Here is an 18,708-nt window from a genome sequence, read left to right as displayed (position 1 = left end):
AGCTCCATTCCTCATCCCGTTGTCCTGCAGACAGTCAGAGGAGGGCGGCCCCTCAGGCCGAATGAACAAAGTGAACCAGATTGATTTGATATATTTTTCCGCTCCCATGCACCTGATTCGAAGACGCTTTTGCTTCTTAAATGCCACAAATCACACCATTTTTAACTAGGAGCAAATGACATGACTATACTCCAGGAGGATACCTCTGAACCCCTAACAGGCAGTATATGAATCTATCTGTCACTTGCTGTCCTCTACTCTGGATCCCTAGCTATCTGGATTGAGTTTTTAATCCCTGGAAGCCTTCCAGTGTCAGCATATATGGACATGGTTCTTTTCAGGAACCAGAGATCCATCTACTGGTGACAGCCCCTCAGCTAGGAGCTCACACCTTCTCCTATTCCCCAGCTTTCCCACTGCTACCCCACGATGCCCCAGACTGATCTCCCCTTCCTTCTGCTGCTCCCGCTCTCCCTCTTGGCCTCCCTGGAGGGGATTTCCTTGATCTGAGCTACGAAACAGCTCCAGGAATGCCCCGTAGGTAGGGCTTCATCTCTAGTAACGGAAAGTACAATCTTTTTTTCTGTTGAGTGATTTGAACTTAAATCATTTGTTTTATATTTCTCTTAGGAAAATAACCTGGAAATTTTCACACTCTGGATCAGATAATTTCTTACGCTTTGGGGTTCTTTTTGAATGTTGTTTTCCCCCTCCTTTGTTTACCCTTTAGTTTTGGGTCCTACCGAACCCATTGAGCATCATGATTGTAATTACCCCCGGAAGCTGTGGTTTGCTCATGTCATGCCATATGTGGCTGGGCTTCTACAAGCTAATCTTGAATCATCCATTGGTTTGAATACTAAATGTAGCCACCAGGACATTTCTTATGGTTCTGTTGGGTCATGAAAGGTGTCCTCGTGAGGAAAAGTAAATAGAGTCTGAAGCAGATGCGCTGTCCTCACATCCTGGTGTAAAGTTGACAGGAAGAAGTTTAAGGACCAATTTTTTTGAGCAATGGGCTAGAGCCCTGACTCTGGGCTGCGGCATTTTCAGGTATGAAGAAACTATGTCAAGGAGAATGGAACTGTAACCAAAAACAAAAACAAAAAACAAAAACCCAAGTAGAATGAACTGTTATACAGTTTTAATTGGCAAATGTGTCTAAATACATTCTGTGTTCATATGAATATACAAATTTTTCTTAACTTACATTCAAATGACTGTGCGGCTCTACTTAGAGGTATCACTGGGACAACTCACATGTAGGCTCCTGTCTCGGAGATGTTCTCTGTTCTCTAACCTGGATGTTTGGTGTATGGTCGCCCGCCCAGGAATCCAGACAGACAGCGTGCTCTCTGCCAGGCTTCAGATAATAAGAATCTACATTCGAGAGGACGGCCGTCTCGTCATTGAATTCAAGACCCATGCCAAATTCAGAGGTAATATCAGTGCAGTTTTTCCCCCAATTTTTTTTATTAAGAAACATGACAGGGGCACCTGGTGGCTCAGTCGGTTGAGTGTTTGCCTTTGGCTCACCTGGGATCGAGGCCCGCACTGGGCTCCCTATTCCACAGTCTGCTTCCGTCTCTCCCTCTACCCCTCCTGCCTGCTCATGCTCTCACACTCTCTGTCTCTCACATAAATAAAATATTTTAAAAAGAGAAACATTATAAACATAGACAAAAGGCAAAAGAGTAGAGCAATGAAAAACAAAGTCAACAATTGTTAACATTTTACTTTATAGGTATGCCTCCATACACACCCGCATACCCATTTTTTTGTACCACATTTGAAAAGAAGTTGCAGACTTCATGTCAGGTTACCCTAAATCCTTCAGTCGACATCTGCTCAGAACAAAGGCATTCTCTTACACATCACAGTGCTGTCACTACATCCAAGATATTTAAGTTTGATCCAGTCGTATCTAGTTCCTATTCATATTCCCTCTCTTGCCTTACAAATGTCTTTGCTGTTTGTTTTTATATTGTTTTATATTAGTTTATATCTGTTTATATAAAAGGAATGTGGGTCCAATCCGTATTTACATATTACATTCTGGCTGTTACATTTTCTTCATCTCTCAGTCTAGAAGTCTGTCTACTTTTATTTATTCATGACACTATATGACTGCATTTTTAAAGAGTAGAAGTGTCCTGCTGAGTAAGCTTTACCTTTTCAATGATATTTACAATCATCTCCCTCTACTGAGGACTTGAGTGGCTTTAAATGTAATTTTTTTTTAAGATTTTATTTATTTGACAGAAATCACAAGTAGGCAGAGAGGGAAGCAGAGAGAGAGGGGGAAGCAGGCTCCCTGCTGAGCAGAGAGCCCGATGCGGGGCTCGATCCCAGGACCCTGAGATCATGACCTGAGCTGAAGGCAGAGACTTTAACCCACTGAGCCATCCAAGCACCCCTAAATGTAATTTTTTTAATCTGAAACTGATATTTCTGTTATAAACTACCAAGACCTTTCTGCCTTTAAGAAACATGTTTTTGGGAGATGCCTGGGTGGCTCAGTTGGTTAAGCAGCTGCCTTCAGCTCAGGTCGTGATCCTAGCGTCCTGGGATCGAGTCCCACATCGGGCTCCTTGCTTGGCAGGGAGCCTGCCTCTCCCTCTGCCTCTGCCTGCCTCTCTGTCTGCCTGTGCTCGCTCACTCTCTCTCCCTCTGTCTCTGACAAATAAATAAATAAAATATTAAAAAAAAAAAAGAAACATGTTTTTGGGAATTCAAAACTAAGTGTCCTTGACATTCATTGCCACACAAGGACCCCTGTTATTGTGAATACACCCACACCACTTTCACAAGGAACACTGGTGGTGTTGACAAATTGTGTGACCATCGCGTCCATCGTGAGTCGGCTGATAGGCCGGGGTGTGCCGTGCCGTCCAGCCAGGGTGGAGAGATCCTAAGGTGTGCGGGGGAAGGTACAACCTTACTTGTTTGGTGGAAGGATATGAATTCGGTGCAGGCTTTAGCAGAGGGTTCGTCTCACGTACGAGCAGACTCACGGTGAAGTGTGTTGCTTCCCCCGAAACAGGACAGTTTGTGACGGAGCACCACAGCCTGCCGGACGCGAGGTCGTTCATACTGACTCCAGACCACCTGGGGGGGATCGAGTTTGAGCTGCAGCTGCTGTGGAGCGCTCAGACTTTCGACTCCCCATATCAGCTCTGGAGAGCCACGAGCTCCTACAACAGGTGAGTGCGGGCTGGGGCTTGGGGAGACCTGAAACGCTCTCAGTCTCTTTCAGAGGCTTGGGATACGTGGCCTTGTCGTCGTCGTCGTCGTCTTCTTTTTTTTTTTTTTTTCTTTTTGTCAGAAGTTGGATTTCCATTTTAAGGGGAGGGGTAGAAATGACCCTTTGACAAGTAGAGAAAGAAACAAAGTCAGTCGGATCAGCTCGTGCTGCGTAGATGAGGAGGTGGTTACCCTTACGACACGGATATGACTAGGAAGGCTGCATATCACTTCTATTTACATCCTGTAGGCTAGAGTTTAGTCCCAGGACACAACTGCCTGGAAAACACGTCTAATTAATACCTTGGTGGGGCACCTGGGTGGCTCTGCTGGTTACGCATCCTTGGTTTCAGCTCCAGTCATGACCTCAGGGTCATGAGGTTGAGCCCTGGGTCAAGCTCCACGCTCAGCACAGAGTCTGCTTGAGATTCTCTCCTCCCTCTGCCCTGCCCCCCGCCCCCCTGTTCATGCTCTGTCCCTCTCTTCCTTTCTCTCTCTCTAATATAAATAAATAAAATCATTTTTTTAAAAAACCTTAGTATAATAAGAAAATTTCCATCCAATCACTACCACTAGTTCAAAATCCAGGATCTCTGGTTATCAGGTCCAGATGGCACCCCTTATGGTCCAATCTCTGTAAAATAAATAATAAAGATTTATTTCTCTCCTACACCAAAATAGAGGTAGAATAGGAATTGGTTAAATACGTAAACTATCTCATTTGTAAAGGGGAAGAATAGGAGAAACACTATTAAAACTACTACCATGAAAAGGATAATGAGGCAACCATCATAAATGTTATCATCCTCATTTTCTAGATCATGAAATTAAGACTGGTATTTAGCATGAAGTTCTTGTTCCAGCTTTCTAGTTAAGACGTAGCAGGTTGTCTTAAGAATCACTTTTAAAAAGATTTCTTTGTGAATTTTAGGTTTTATATCAGATATTTTCTTAATAATGATTCCTTTGAAATCAATATGTAATAAACTTCAAAGGCTCTGCTTCCTAGAAGCCCATGAGATCATACACGTACTTTGTCCTAATTTATAGACACAGAAACTGTCCTCTTTACATCCTCTGCTGACTCCCTACGGCCTCCTGGATAAAGTCCAAATTCTTTATTCAAAGCCCGTGCCCTCCCCTCCAGCCTCATCTCAAACCCAACCTTCTGAACCGCATTAAATATCTCACCAACCCCGGAACCCACCGGACCGTCAGTACCTCCTGGCCTTTGCAGTTCCCTCTGCCCTCCCTGCTCTTCCGTCTTGCAGACCTCGAACTCCTTGGAGCCCCAGCTCGAAGACTCAAATGCTGACCCCTCTGTGATGCCTTCCCTGACTCTCCATGCAGTGCTGGAAACCCCTCCTCCTCTTCCCACTTTGTTCCAGCTTATACTGGAACGCAGCTCATGTGACCTGCTCAAAGTAGGGTCGCATTTTCCATCAGCTTGTGAACTCCCCGAGGGTAAAGGCATGCCTGATTGATCTTGAATCCCCAGAGACGCAGGTTTTAGTGCGTGGTAGGTCCTGAATAAGCATCCCTCAAGAGTTTAAGGAAAGGAGATAAAAATATATAGATAAATGGTAAAGTGTAGAACAGCATCCAGCTTGCTGTGCCATGTGCGATGTGAGAGGCACAGGAGGCGGAGACCATCGCTGTTCAGGGGGGGCTGGGAGCTGTACAAGGCTTCATGGAGGAGGTGGGCAGCCCGTGCCCCATGATGCAATGAGAAAGGCCTAGTTCTCAGGAAGGAGAGGAGGAGACCTACAGAATTCAAAACCTACCTCTAGGGCCTTGTTTGGCATATTTGCAGGGATAGTGAAGAAATGGACCTAAATCATATTTAGGGAATGAGAAAAGTATGACTGTGGGGTTGGGAATCCATGTACTTTGTCCTGCATTCATTTGTTCAACAAATATTTATTGAGCATTTTATTTACTGTGCCTTAGGGCAGGTTCTGGGCACGAGGACGCATCCGTGGACAAAATAAAGATGTACACAGCATTTACAGTGAAGTACGAAGACACAAAATGTGGCCATAGTAAAAAGCATAGCAGAACATGTCAGAAAGTGGGAGTGCCATGGAAAAATTAAGGATTTATTTTTAAGAATTTATTTAGTTATCTGACAGAGAGAGAGAGCACAAGCAGGGGGAGAAGCAGGGGGAGAGGGAGAAGCAGGCTCCCCACTGAGCAGGGAGCCCAATGCACAGCTCGATGCCAAGACCCCGGGATCATGACCTGAGCCACCCAGGTGCCCCAGGCTCTGAGGGAAATCAGGAGTGATTTCAATTAGGATGTGCACAGTAGGCCTCGTCGAGAGGGTGCGTCTGAGCGAACACTTGGAGGAGGCGTGGGAGCTCGCTGGCCGGACTCCCGAGTCCGCAGCATGACTCGCACCCTGGGGAGGAGAGCAGGGAGGCCGGTACGACTGGAGGGGGGTGAGCAGGAAGGAGGAGGACAGGCGGTAACGTCAAAGAAGGAGTGGGGGGCACCACGCAGGGCCTTGCAGACCAGAGCTTGGACCTTGGCCTTTACCCTAGAGCCACAGTAGGCTTGAGCGGAGGGGTGGCATGATCCCGCCGTGTGAAAGCAAGGTTCCAGCACGGACAGTTCTGAGTGTTTCTATTAATTACGGGTTACTATTCACCTTATGCGTGTCAATTTTCATGTAATTCAGATAGGATGTGTAAGGTCTCATCTCCCCTGTTCCAAGGTTTGGAGGAAGAGACGGGTCATGGAGGAAAACAGCAGACATATGGACGGCCCGGCAGGAAGGGACTTAGAAACTCAGCTCTGAAAATTTGCGTGTTTTGCTGAAGGTCATGGAACTGTGGAAAGGCAAAGGCAAGCCAGGTTTAGAGCATCTCGCAGTTTCCAGCTTCTGCCGTTCCACTAAAATGACCCCAGGATGTGTCATAAAAGTTATATTTGTTTATTTATCTAACCAAGTCTTTGCTATCACTTTATGAATAAATCGATAAATACAAAAGAAATGGGCAAACAACAAACTCGGCAAATGTGAGAACTCTCAGGGATTGTCCACAAGAGTTAAAATTACGATTCATAGCCCTACCGTCTTCATTCCGGGGACGGCAGCCTCCCAGGACTCTGGAATAATCTTCCCAAAGCCTCTGGCTGTCTGGCTGTCTTCCAGGCAGGCTCTCAGGGCGGGGGCTGCTGCTCCACCACAGCTGTGAGGGTACAAAGGCTCCCTGCTCTTGGTGACATAACCTACAGAATCCTGTGATCCAGCACAAATAGGGAAATTGCCCAGCGCTTAGTCTCCTATGAGAAGAGACATTGTTCTACAACCCCGTGACGGGCTGGGTCTGTAGAGTTCGGAAGAGGAGCCCAGAAACTGAATGCTAAGGAAATGGGGGTGCGGGCATTCTCTGGAGTGGGGTGCCCTTTAACCCTGAGACATTGGCCACCACTTCTGTCAGAGCAGCCGCTGACCTGTCCATGTCTTAATAAATAAAATTTTGGGTTGCTGGGTGGCTCCATGTGTTAAAGCCTCTGCCTTCGGCTCAGGTCATGATCTCAGGGTCGTGGGATTGAGCCCCGCATCCGGCTCTCTGCTCAGCGGGGAGCCTTCTTCCCCCTCACTCTGCCTGCCTCTCTGCCTACTTGTGATCTCTGTCTGTCAAATAAATAAATAAAATCTTTAATAAATAAATAAATAAAATCTTTCACAGTCAAGAACGTGTTGAACGGGGCGCCCATCAACAAGAAACACTAAACAGAAATTGTCAGACAAGTTTCGTGGGAATCTAAAGGAAGTGGCCAGTTCTGTTTTATCTTTCCTTGAACCTTTTTACGATTTTATAAACAAGATGCCTCTCTCAGCTTTTCTCATGGAAAGGACTGGAATGGGGTAAAGTAGCTCTATTGAACACGTCTGGACAATACCCTGACGGTTGCAGTGACCGGTGAGGACTGTCTGAAGATTGCATTCAGGACTCGTAAAGCCTATTGATGCAGAGCGCAGATACTCCTGGAACCGTGTTGAACAAAGGCAGTGTGTCTGGGTGAGTAGATAAGCTAGAAGACGGCCTCTCACCACAGTGTGCTTGCGTGTTTCCAGGAAGGACTACTCGGGCGAGTACACCATCTACCTGATCCCGTGCACCGCGCAGCCCACACAGCCATGGGTTGACCCGGGGGACAAGCCTTTGGCCTGCACCGCACATGCCCCGGAAAGGTAGGGAAGCCGGCAAAGCCTCACGGCCTGTCAGTTCACCCCCTCGCTCCCGTGTGTATGTGATGGTGGCATCGGTTCCCGCGATGGCTTCGTGGTCATTTGCACACAGACTGGGTGGCAAAACGCTGAGCCTCTGGACACCCACATTCCCAGCTCAGGTCAAGCAAGGCAGCACTCTCCCTTCTACTGTCAGCTTTCTCACTACAAACGAGTATCGTTTTCAGGGTCTGGGTAGTGCCGTGGTTTGCACACTTTTGTGCTTTTTTTTAACCAGTGATTTCACGTTGACAGCGGCTCCCAAGCTAGTGCTGAGGTCTACCTGATGCCTAAGTATAAGAAGCCTCGGGCACAGGTTCTAAGTGCCGTTGCCACATGTTCTATGTTAACAAATTAACAACATTAAATAAGGTTTTAAACAGAAACATGCAGAGAACGGGGCTAGGTATTGGCCAGTTGGTGAAAATGTGACGCATGGCTGCAAGAGCTCTGCCCTGCGTCTGCCCCAGGACAGTGGCTCGATACTCACTGACACACATTCACCGTGACTTTCCAGAACATACTTACTACGAATAATGAGAATCAACTCTACATTAGCCGGTACCCACCTCAGACCCGAGACTGTCTGCATCCGCCACACCTTCTCTCGTTCACCCACTGTTGACTCAGCTCTTACTGTGTGTGGGGCTCTGATCTGGCATGGAGACCACAGCAGAGCATTACAAGTAGCCTTTGCTCTCAGGCAGCGCTTCTCTAGCACCGTCTCCCCAGCAGCTGGGCAAAGCAAAGAGGAAACATTGTTAAGAGGATGTTGAGGACAGGATCTGACATTACCATAGAGAGAATTTGGAACGTGACGTTCAAATTAAGAAACTGAGAATGGGCCATGGGATTTGGCGATTGAGAAGTGGGTGGTAATCTTGACAAAGGACAGGCCCAGTGGACTGAGGCGTTAAAGCCTGATCAGACCATGAGAGACCCAGGAGAGACAGTAGAGACAACAAGGATAAACTATGCCTATGGTGTTTAATTATAAGGAATGTCAGAGGAAAGGGACAGTGGTTAGAAATAGATACAAAGCCAAAGGAGGTCTTATTTGTGATTTAGAGTGGAAAATATTTCAGGGTGTCTGTTTATTGGTGGGAGCAACCCTATTGGTCTGTTAGGTGAAATGTAATGTTGCAGCAGGAGAGGGGAAAGTCTGCAGAGCCAAGCCTTTGAGCAGGGTAGGGATAGGTCCAAGACAAGAGGGGACGGGCCCACCTTCACTAGAAGCCCAGAGCTTTCATCCACTGGAAGAGGAGGGAGGGCCTATATGGATCTAGGTGAGGGGAGAATTTGTAGATTGGAGGACAGGGATGGCAAAGTAGAATCTGCTTAAATCTGTTTTCTCCAAAATGAGAAGCTGAGCCTCAACTGGAAGTAAGGAAGCCTGAGGTCTGGGAAGAGAGGAGGGCGTGAGGCAGTCATCTCAGAGAGTGGGGAAGTGGGCAAGGGTTGCCGATAGCGGCCGATCAGGCAGTGCCGAGAGCCCGATGAGTTCCGAAATTGCCGTCTCATTGACAATAAGACAAACTGTGCATATTCAGGTAGATACAATTCGATAACTTCCGACATACGTGTACACCCATGAAGCCACCACAACTAGCACAGTGACGAACACATCCATTTCCTCGTGCCCCTCGGTAGCCTTCCCTCCCACCCCTCCCGAGCCACCGCTTTGTCCGGGATCCACTGATCTGCCTCCGTCACTACAGATTACTTCGCACTTTCTAGAGCTTCATGTCAATGGTGTCACACAGGATGCATCCTTCTCCGACTTCGTTCACGGAGCGCGAGTATTTTTATGCCTTCCGTTGTGCGTAGCAGCCGTCCGTTCCCATCGGTGCTGGTCGTCTCCCAGGGAACTGAGGTCCTCTGGTTCACTTATCAGCTCATCCGCTGGCGGGCGTTTGGGTTGTCTCCAGGTGATGGTGGTGAGAAGTAAAGCCACCATGAACATAGACACACGAGCCTTTACATGGACATAGGCTTTCTGTTTTCTCGTGTGCGTACATAGGAATACAGTGGCTGGATCACATGGTGGATACATGCTTAACTTTCTAAGAAACTGCAGACAGTTTTCTGAAGTGTTTGTTACAGGGAACAAGGTGTCTACCTTCCCCCCCATGAGTGTGCTGGTGTTCCCGTTCCTGGTCACAGTGGTCAGGGAGGTCCCGTGTGATTAGAGAGTGAACGAGTGGAAGTAACAGTAGGGGTGAGCGGGGAAGTCAGCAGGTGGTAGTTAGAGAGCGAGGTGCTGGGAAATGAGACTTGGGGAGGTGGCACATAGTAGGACCGTGACGCGTGAGTGGCCATGGTCGGGTGGACAAGCTCTTTGGAGGCAAAGCTGTCAAGGAACTGAGAGCTGAAGGGTGTCAGATGATTCATCCCTGTGGACGCTGAAATCACCAAGATCCGTGGTAGGAGCACGGTGGTCAGCCAAGTGAGGGAAGGGAAGTGACCGGGAAAATGGTAGTTGGCTGCAATAAGGAGGAACAGAGGGCAAATAATCAGGCGACATATGCTGGGGGATTGTATTCACGTATTCAGTTTCTAAGTTATGAATATATTTTAGATAGAAGATCATCTGTAAAACCTCGAGTAATAGAGCATCATCTGATAGGAATTCAACTGCCTGAGCGAGTGTCTCTGGGACTGGGCTACTGATGATCAAGTAGGTAATTGTAACTGCTGGCGACGTTAAACATCACATATGGGGTGCAGACGGTGTGGGAGACTCTGCACTAAGCTCTTAACATTTACTTCTCACTGTAGTGTGCCCCACAACGTTGACACCGTTATTCCCATTTTGTATCAGGTGAAAGTTGGAGTAAAATAAAAAAGAACGAGAACATTCCCAGTACCTTTTAGATACCTGTAGTGGCCTCCAGTTGCCCTGTCCACCACCTCCCCCAGCCGGGGAACTGCTAGAGTGATATTTGTCCTTATCATCCCTTGTTCTGGTTTCTGGTTTACCTCGTGTTGACTTGTGCATGGTTTTGTGTGGTTTTGAGCAATATAAAAAGGTCCTCCTGCACAAATTCTCTCTGCAGCTTTTCTTGTTTTGCTACTGAGTCACTTCTTGCTTCAGAAGTGTACCAGCATTGTGTTGATTTGTGTACTGTGTGAGTACTGTACGGTGAGCCTCTCTGTCTAAAGTGTTCATTGTAGGGGGATGCCGCACGTTATTGGGCCATTCTGCTTGGTGTATAATCCCACATTCTATTGTGAAGAATGCTCTGTGTGTCTCTGAGCGTACACAGGTGAGAAGAGTTTCTCCCGGGGAGGTGCCAGAACTTTTTTTTTTTTTAATTCTTTTGCCATTTGGAAATGACAGAAAGGAGCAAAGGAGACACCAGCCCATCTGTACCCCTGGTGCTGTGTGGGCTTGGGGGTCGCAGAGGGAACAGTGTCATTGGGTTCCTTTACTGAGGCTTCAGGTTTGGGAGTCTTTGCTTTACATCAGGGAGATCATTACTTGTGGGGTCCCTGTTCTTCCCAGGGTGACTCTCCGTAGGGCCTACCCTTGCTTTGGATCATCTCTGTGGCTCCCTAGGGATGCATTAGAACTGCAACACAGAAAATAATCAAGGCCGACGCAGGGAACTCAGATTGAACTCAAAGGAACTGTGTCTCCTCGAATGCCTATTTTTGTGAGGTCTGTTGGATCGTCTCACCTTGTAAATCACCGTCATCCCCTCTAGTCCATGATTTGTTCTGTTTAATCAGTAACTATTTATTGAGTATCTTAGGTGTCAGGCACTATGTGGAATCTGGTAATACCAGGACCAAGAAAAACCTGTTTTCCTGAGTCCGCTAAATGAGCTCTTGGTGCAACGAATGGTTACATCCAAGTTGTCGAAGCAGGGTCAGCCCTAGCTTGTGCCCTTTGCTCCTACGCTCCAAGATCCCCCCCCGTACCCCACCCTCTCAGATCTACCCACTGCGGCACCTTCAGTCAGAAGTAAGGAATAGTCAGGTGGACTCTGCCGCAAGCGTGAAGCACTGAAATTATCCCTCACGCATTGTTCTTTAACAAACGTGTGTGTCGGAAGCTTGGCTAGCAATGACAGTAAAACACTGAGCGAGTAGACACCGGCTGTGACTCTGTGCAGCCTGTAACGGGTGAAGTGGACTTTGACCTGATTTATATTTTAAGTCACTTTATTTAAATAAAAGATCATGGTAAGTACCGTGAAAGAAAAGTGCATGAAATAGTGGGAACAAATGATAAGGGATTTGACCTAGCCTGGAAGGGAAGAGAAGGAGAGTGAACTTCCTAGGCACTGTGATGTTTGAGTTGGCAAAGAAAGGCAGACAGAGGAGGAGCGTTCTTGCAGAATGTCCAGCAAGGTCAAAGTCAGGAAACTTCAAATTCATTATCACTAACCTCAAGTTGACCCGCAGGTCTTCTCAGCAGAAAACAAAATAGTTCCCTAACAATGGCTTCACTCTCTCACTCTTCTCAACTATTGTATTCTTTCCCACTCAAATTTGCTATATCTTCCCCCATTCTCACTCTCAGCTGATTATCTTGTGTCCTGTTTCTTGGAGGAAACAGAAGAAATCAGAAGAGAACTCACCCAAGCTCCTAACATCATATCTACCCCCTCCCCGCATCTGCAGGTACATAGCTATCCATGAAGGAACAGTCCTAGCTCCTACTGAAGCCAGCGCCCCCCTTGTGCACTGAAACCCAAATCCTCTCATCCGACTTTATAAAGAGCATCTTATAAGCCAGTCTCCTCTCTACGAATCACTCCAATCAGCATTAAAAACATGTAACTTCACCCATCTTTAAAAAAAAAGTCACTTCTTGACTTCATTTCTCCCTCCACATTCATTTTCCCTTCCCTGTACCTCAAGTTATCTCTCAAGAGTTGCCTAGACTTGCAATCTCCAGTTTAGCACCTTCCGTTCTCTATCTCTTGAGCCCACCGCAGTGAGGCTTCCGCACTCATCCCTTCACCCAGCTTGGTCTCGTCAAGGTCACCAATGAACTTACTAGAACCAGAGGTTGACTCTCACCTTTATGTCTTGCAACGGCTTTGCAACAGTTAACAGTTGTTCAGTCACCTCCTTGAAACACTGTCTTCACTCAGCTAGTGTCAAGCTCTATAGGCTTTCTTCTACCCACTGGGTTTTCCTCACTGTTTGTTCTGCTGGTTCCTCCTCTTCCCCATTGCCTTTGAATTTGGAGCACCCTAAGTGCCATGCTAGAACTGTCTCTTTTCTCTCTTGTTTCCACATGGTGGTCTCACTCATCCTTTCTTCCTAAGGTTTTAAATACAAAGGAGCACCTTCATCCCGAGCTCACCTCTCACATCCTGATTTCTGCATCAGACTGACTGCTCTGCCTCTCTACCTGGCTCTCTTGTAGGCCTCCCAAGTTGAACATGCCTGTTGCTGAACCCCTCCACTTCCTCCACCAAATCTAGTCCTCCCACAGTTTTCCCATTTCAGGCAACGGAGCTCCATCCTCCTAGTTTTCCTCTCACTGAGGCCTTCTGTGACCGCCATATTTAAATTTCCAGCTGAACCTGTTCCTAGCATTCCCTTTCTCTGCCTCGTGTTTCTCTTCATCACCTGCTTCCTTCTTGTGTTCTATATGTTTTTAAATTTATTTCATTAACCGACTCTCTATTGGAATGTATTGTCCCTGAGGGCATGTGCTTTGTTCACAGATGAATTCCTGTTGCTAGGACAATGTCTCTCACATAATAAAAGCGCAGTGAATATTTGTTGAATAGTGAGTCCTGAAGCAGTAGAAATACGGAGCAGAGAACCTGTCAAGAGACCTAACGAAGGCCAGTCTAGCTAGAGGAGCCTTAAGTGCCAGAGTCTGGGAAGAAAAGGACAGATTCCAAAGACCAAGAAAGAAGGCCAGGGAGGTTGAAGCAAGGAGTGAGGCAGGAGAGTATTGTTTAGCAATGTCTTAAAGAGTGGGACACAGGATAAATAAGTTTGGATCGGTTTGAAAGAGTCAAAGTTTCAGAGCAGGCAGATCTGGGAAAGAGAAGTCTAGGCAGGTCTCCATGGCAGTGAGCCCTTCAGCAGTCAAAGAGCAACCTTAGGGACCTTCGGAATGAGAGGACTAGGAAGAGCAAAGAGCACAAAAGAGTTCTAAAGATGAATTAGATTATTTCTGCTCAAAAGAGCAGATTAACCTCATAATTCTCCAAATAAGTAAAGCTCTTCTCCTACACACATCGCTTTATTTGGTGATTATTTAGCACCTGCAGCGAAACACGGTTCACAGTCCTGAGGAGGGTGGGAAGGGAGGACAGCGCGAGGTTTGCAAAGTTGACCCTGCTCTCAAGGAGCTCTTGTTTCTCCCGCGTTTAGATTCCTGATCCCCATCGCATTCCAGCAGACCAACCGCCCTGTACCAGTTGTGTATTCGCTCAATACTGAATTTCAGCTCTGCAATAATGAGAAGGTGTTCCTGATGGACCCCAATACATCCGATATGTCCCTGGCAGAAATGGATTACAAAGGGGCCTTCTCGAAAGGTAAGTTGTTATATGTCAATTAAAAAATAATAATAATAATAAAAAGGTAAGTTGTTTCGTTCACCTACAGAAAGAGACTCTGGCTAGACTTCAGATGCTTTAGGACGGGTCTCTGGACTATCATCTCTGCTCTGGGCTTTCAGGCAACTCTCCTGTGAAGATTCCCCTGGGCTTGGTTCCAGGACAGCCAAGGTTTAGTCAAGGAACAGAACCATATCCTTCCTTCATGTTGTATCAAAGTAAGGTCACATATTTGGTACTGTAATGACTGGCAGTGTGGTACTATGGAAAAACACTGGTCTGAATGGTAGGAAGACTAGGGTTTCCATCCAGATTCTAACACACTGTCTGGCTTGGGGTAAGTTGATTTATCTCTCAGTTACTCGGAGAGAGATTGCAACATGACCCCTCCCTACCTACCCGCCGCAGGGCTGCCAAACGTCCGTGTACTCTCCTCTGTGCTTTCTCTACTAGAAATGGTTCCTCTGCCCCCTCCTTGCCCCAAACTGGTTTCCTTGATGTTTCAAAAGGATAGCCCTTTCTTTCCTTCAGGTCTCTACTTAACTGTTAACTGCCTCAAAGAGGATTTCCCTGACCACACCAAACAACTGAATGTAGGCCTCCATATTTTTCACTTTCACAGAACATTATTCATTTTCATAGTGCTTCTCACAATTTTAAGTACTGTGTAATATATATTACATATTTCTTTACTTGTTGCTTATGTCTACCACCAGACTGAGTTCCATGGGTAGGGACTGTGATCAGATATCAGATTCGCACACCAGACCACCAGTGCCTAGGTTCTCGATAAATATTGACTGAATAAATGAATGAGTTATCTGCCTTTCTTCCCTCAGTGGCGCCTTCTGCCTTTCTTCTTCCTTTAACCTTCTCCTCATATCTGGTTTTTCTGTCATCCTAAAGACACGCTCAGGTGTGTCTGCCCATAACAGAAAAAACAAAACATCCCTCAGCCCTCACTCCCCTTCAAACTCAGTCTGTTTTCTCCTTTGCTTTTCTCTGAGAAACTTCTTCAAAGAGTGGGCGGTGAGCACACACAGTCTCTGTGGCCCTTTGTCTCCGTCCATCTGTAGCAGGCTGGGAGTGTCCCACCACACGTCGCTCAGAACTCGATTTTGTCAATGACATCAAACTTGTGGATCTTGACACTTATGTCCTGTTGGGTTTCCTTTGCCCAGCAGCCTCACCTGACGCCATCTTGCTTCTCTGGCCACTTGTCATGCTGTTGCCCTGGATCTTTGTCCTCTGCCACATCCATGTGATTGTCCCCAGGTTCCATGCATGGCTCCTTCTGGTCTTATTTCGCTCCTACCTCTGGTCATACCTATGGCTTGGCCCATCCATTTGTCCTGAACTCCCTATTCTCCTACTTCTCCATGGCCATTCCTTAAGAGTTGACCTTGCCCTGATGTCTCCAAACTTCATTTCTACATTTCCATATGTGGGTCTGGAACTACCAAGCCGCTTCAGACGGGTGTCTTTCAGACACCTAGAATGTCTAGAACAGGACTTATCTCCTTCCTACCATATCCGCTGCTGCATTGACTACATCATCATACTCTAGGTGCCCCAGGCAAAAACTTCAGTATCGTCCTCCACTTCTCCCATGCCTCTCATCTATCATTAAGATCAGTGAAATTTGACTCTCAGACATTTCTTGAGTTCATCCCATGCTTCACAGCTGTATGTTAGACACCTGTCTCTCACAGAGCATTAGCATAGCCCCCAACCCAATCTCTGTGACTCTAGTCTCTTTGTCTTTCCTCCACTCTCCATGTTTCTGAAGCCCCTGTATGTTGATTTTACAACCCTGCTTAAAACCTTCCACTGTTCCCCATTTCTTAATACCCAAGTCCAGGCTCCCCAGCACCCCTAGCCTATCTTCCCAGGAGTCTCTCCTGCCAGAGCCTCTAACCATCCTCCTCTCTAGTCACACTGACCTACTCAGTGCCACATAGAAAACACTCTACATGACAGATTTCTGCTCAAATTCTCATCCTCCCATGTCCCAGATAGGAAACCTCGGACACGTTCTTTAAAATGAGGAAAATAATTGAACCTGCCTTGGGCTCTTGGGAAGAATAAATGAAATAGTATAAGGAAAGAAAGTAGAAGTAAAGAAAGTGCCACAGCAGGTACTAAGGAGACAATAGCAACACTAGGACTCGTGGCCTGCCAGCTTTCGGTATTTTGTGCCTGGACTTTCTCTGGCGTAGAACGCTCTCCCCAGTCTCCAACCTCAAATGCTCAAATGCCTACGACTCATGTTTGAGAATACTGGTCAAACAATATCTCCTCTTTAATCCTTTCCATGCCCTCCCCAGGCAGATCTCTGTGCCCAGCTATCTGCTCCTGTAACACTATGAACCTTCCTCACTGTGGCTCCTAGCAGTATAGTGTTGGGATAAGGGTGGGTTTTCGAGCCCAAGTCCCTTGACTTTGAATCCCGCCCCCAACACTTACTAGTTTTGTGACTTTCAACAAGTCACTTAACCTCAGTGCCTCAACTTCCTCATCTGTAAAATTGTGAGCACTACGTGAGTTTCTTATATGGGAAGAACTTAGCACAGTGCCTAGCAAATAGTATGAGTTTGATAAATGTTAGCAGTGCTATTTTTAGCAATTGGTTAGGTTTTATTTCTGTCCTCTCAGCTGCATCTCTCTCACCTTTGTATCCCTTCTGCACAGCAGAGTCCGTGGCACACCTTAAATGCTTGATTAATGTCTATGGAATAAAAGAAGCTAGAAATGAATGAATGAGTATTTTAAGGGCACATGGAACCATAAAGCTCTTCATAGAAAGACCCTAAGGGAGTGTGTTAAATCCTTCCTACCCTTGACATTTCTTTCTCTTTAATCTTTAAGTGTGACCCAATTAATGCCTCTCAATCTTTCCAGGTCAAATCCTTTACGGCCGAGTACTTTGGAATCCAGAGCAAAACCTTAATTCGGCTTACAAACTCCAGCTGGAGAAGGTCTATCTTTGTACTGGAAAGGATGGTCACGTGCCTTTCTTTGACCCCACGGGGACAATCTACAATGAAGGGCCACAGTATGGATGCATCCAGCCAAACAAACACCTGAAACACAGGTTTCTCCTGCTGGTACGCTAACCGTTAGTGTGGCATGGCTGACCCCTGAGCTGATTCCTCAGCTGGGAGTTCTGCCCCAAGCAGGTGGAACCCCATCCTTGGCGGTGTTCTCGGTTTGCACAGTGCTCTTGTTTCTCTGTGATCAGCTAACTGCGAGGACGGATTACCAAACGTGGTGGTTACAGTGGGCAACAAGACAAGCTACTATTATTATCATTAACGTCCCAGGAAAAGGAAAGTCAAGGCCAGTGTTTCTCAGAGTATGGACCCTGAATATCCCTGATTCCAGTTCAGGGAGTCCACGAGGTCAAAGCTACTTTCATAATAATATAATGATGCTTGCTTTTTTTTTTTTTTTTCCCCACTCTAATCCCCTCGTGAGTGTAGAGAGTATGAGAGGTTTATTGATATGGTTTCAAATTCCACATTGTAACTAATCTTTTTAAATACCACCTACTGAGTTTTATTTGGTATCAGAGAGAATATCCACAATTATCTGAAAAAGGTATGAAATCGTTTCTCCCCTTTTCAAATACACATCCCTGTGAGGCCAGATTTTCTTCATATACTTCAGTCAAACTAACATATCACAACTGAGTCAATATAGAAGTTAATGAGAATCTGGTTCTTTTCCAGAGATTTGCAAAAGTGCGAAACAATGTCAGCTCTCTTTGAGGAGGTGGGGGTGAATATAGGGATTTGTTTTTTGAAAATGTTACTTATGTTAACACGTAATGGGTTTTTCATTGCCACTTTAAAATGAACTAGAAAATAAGTATTTGCTAATTTTTCCGTGTTAATGTTAATGGAGTAAATATTGATAGTTATAAATCCTATAAACAAAAGACTTTTGGGGTCCTTGATTTTTAAGTGTGTGAGGGGTCCTGAGACCAAATGGCTTGAGAAATATTTGTCTCGACTATCCCACTCTTGGAGCTTCGAGCTCACGGGTGCCTCCAAGCGCCCTTCCTTGAAGGGAGCTGTGGGTGCCCCGAGGCGGTGGTTGATCTAAGGAAAGGGCTGCTGTAGTGCGAATTCTCCTGACCCAACCCAAGGCGGGAGTGGAGAGTACATTTCTCCTCCCAGTGACGGCCCTCTGACAGGTCAGTGGTTCCATCTCTCTAAACCTTTCGTTCCTTTTCTCCTGAAATTCTAGGACCGCAGTCAGCCCGAAGTAACGGATAAGTACTTCCACGATGTGCCCTTTGAAGCCCACTTTGCCTCCGAGTTGCCTGATTTCCATGTGGTCAGTAGCATGCCAGGTGTGGATGGATTCACTCTGAAAGTCGACGCGCTCTATAAGGTAAGTGTGCTGAGAAGAGGAGGCGCGTAAGGCTAAGGCTTGAAAAGCTACAAAAAGGGAAAAGACATTATCTCTGGACTATTAGTCTTTTTTTGTAGCATTCTTGCTGGTGGGTCCTTTTTATGGGTGTTAAGCTTATCATTAGTCCCAATTTTTAAAAAATTTTTGTTTATTTATTTGAGAGAGAAAGAGAGAGAGAGAGAGAGCAGGGAGAGGGGCAGAGGGAGAGAGAGAACAGCAGACTCCCTGCTGAGTGCAGAGCCAGACGTGGGGCTCTGTCTCACGACCCTG

At 46.4% G+C, this 18,708-nt stretch overlaps 1 protein-coding gene across 1 annotated transcript in view; it reads left to right on the top strand.

The window, feature by feature from the left end:
* LOC111149126 (Fraser extracellular matrix complex subunit 1) overlaps positions 1-18,708 on the top strand; it is a 405,997-nt gene that overhangs the window by 382,545 nt on the left and 4,744 nt on the right. The window contains exons 69-74 of the mRNA XM_022506058.1: positions 1,332-1,439; positions 3,044-3,203; positions 7,331-7,447; positions 13,832-13,998; positions 16,921-17,126; positions 18,271-18,417. Of these exons, the coding sequence (XP_022361766.1) occupies positions 1,332-1,439; positions 3,044-3,203; positions 7,331-7,447; positions 13,832-13,998; positions 16,921-17,126; positions 18,271-18,417 (905 nt within the window). The remainder of the gene's footprint in view (positions 1-1,331; positions 1,440-3,043; positions 3,204-7,330; positions 7,448-13,831; positions 13,999-16,920; positions 17,127-18,270; positions 18,418-18,708) is intronic.

This window comes from Enhydra lutris, unplaced genomic scaffold (assembly GCF_002288905.1).
Source record: "Enhydra lutris kenyoni isolate GAN:26980312 unplaced genomic scaffold, ASM228890v2 scaffoldscaffold21, whole genome shotgun sequence".
In the NCBI taxonomy this organism is placed as follows: domain Eukaryota; kingdom Metazoa; phylum Chordata; class Mammalia; order Carnivora; family Mustelidae; genus Enhydra; species Enhydra lutris.
This window is presented reverse-complemented; position numbering and strand designations above follow the sequence as displayed.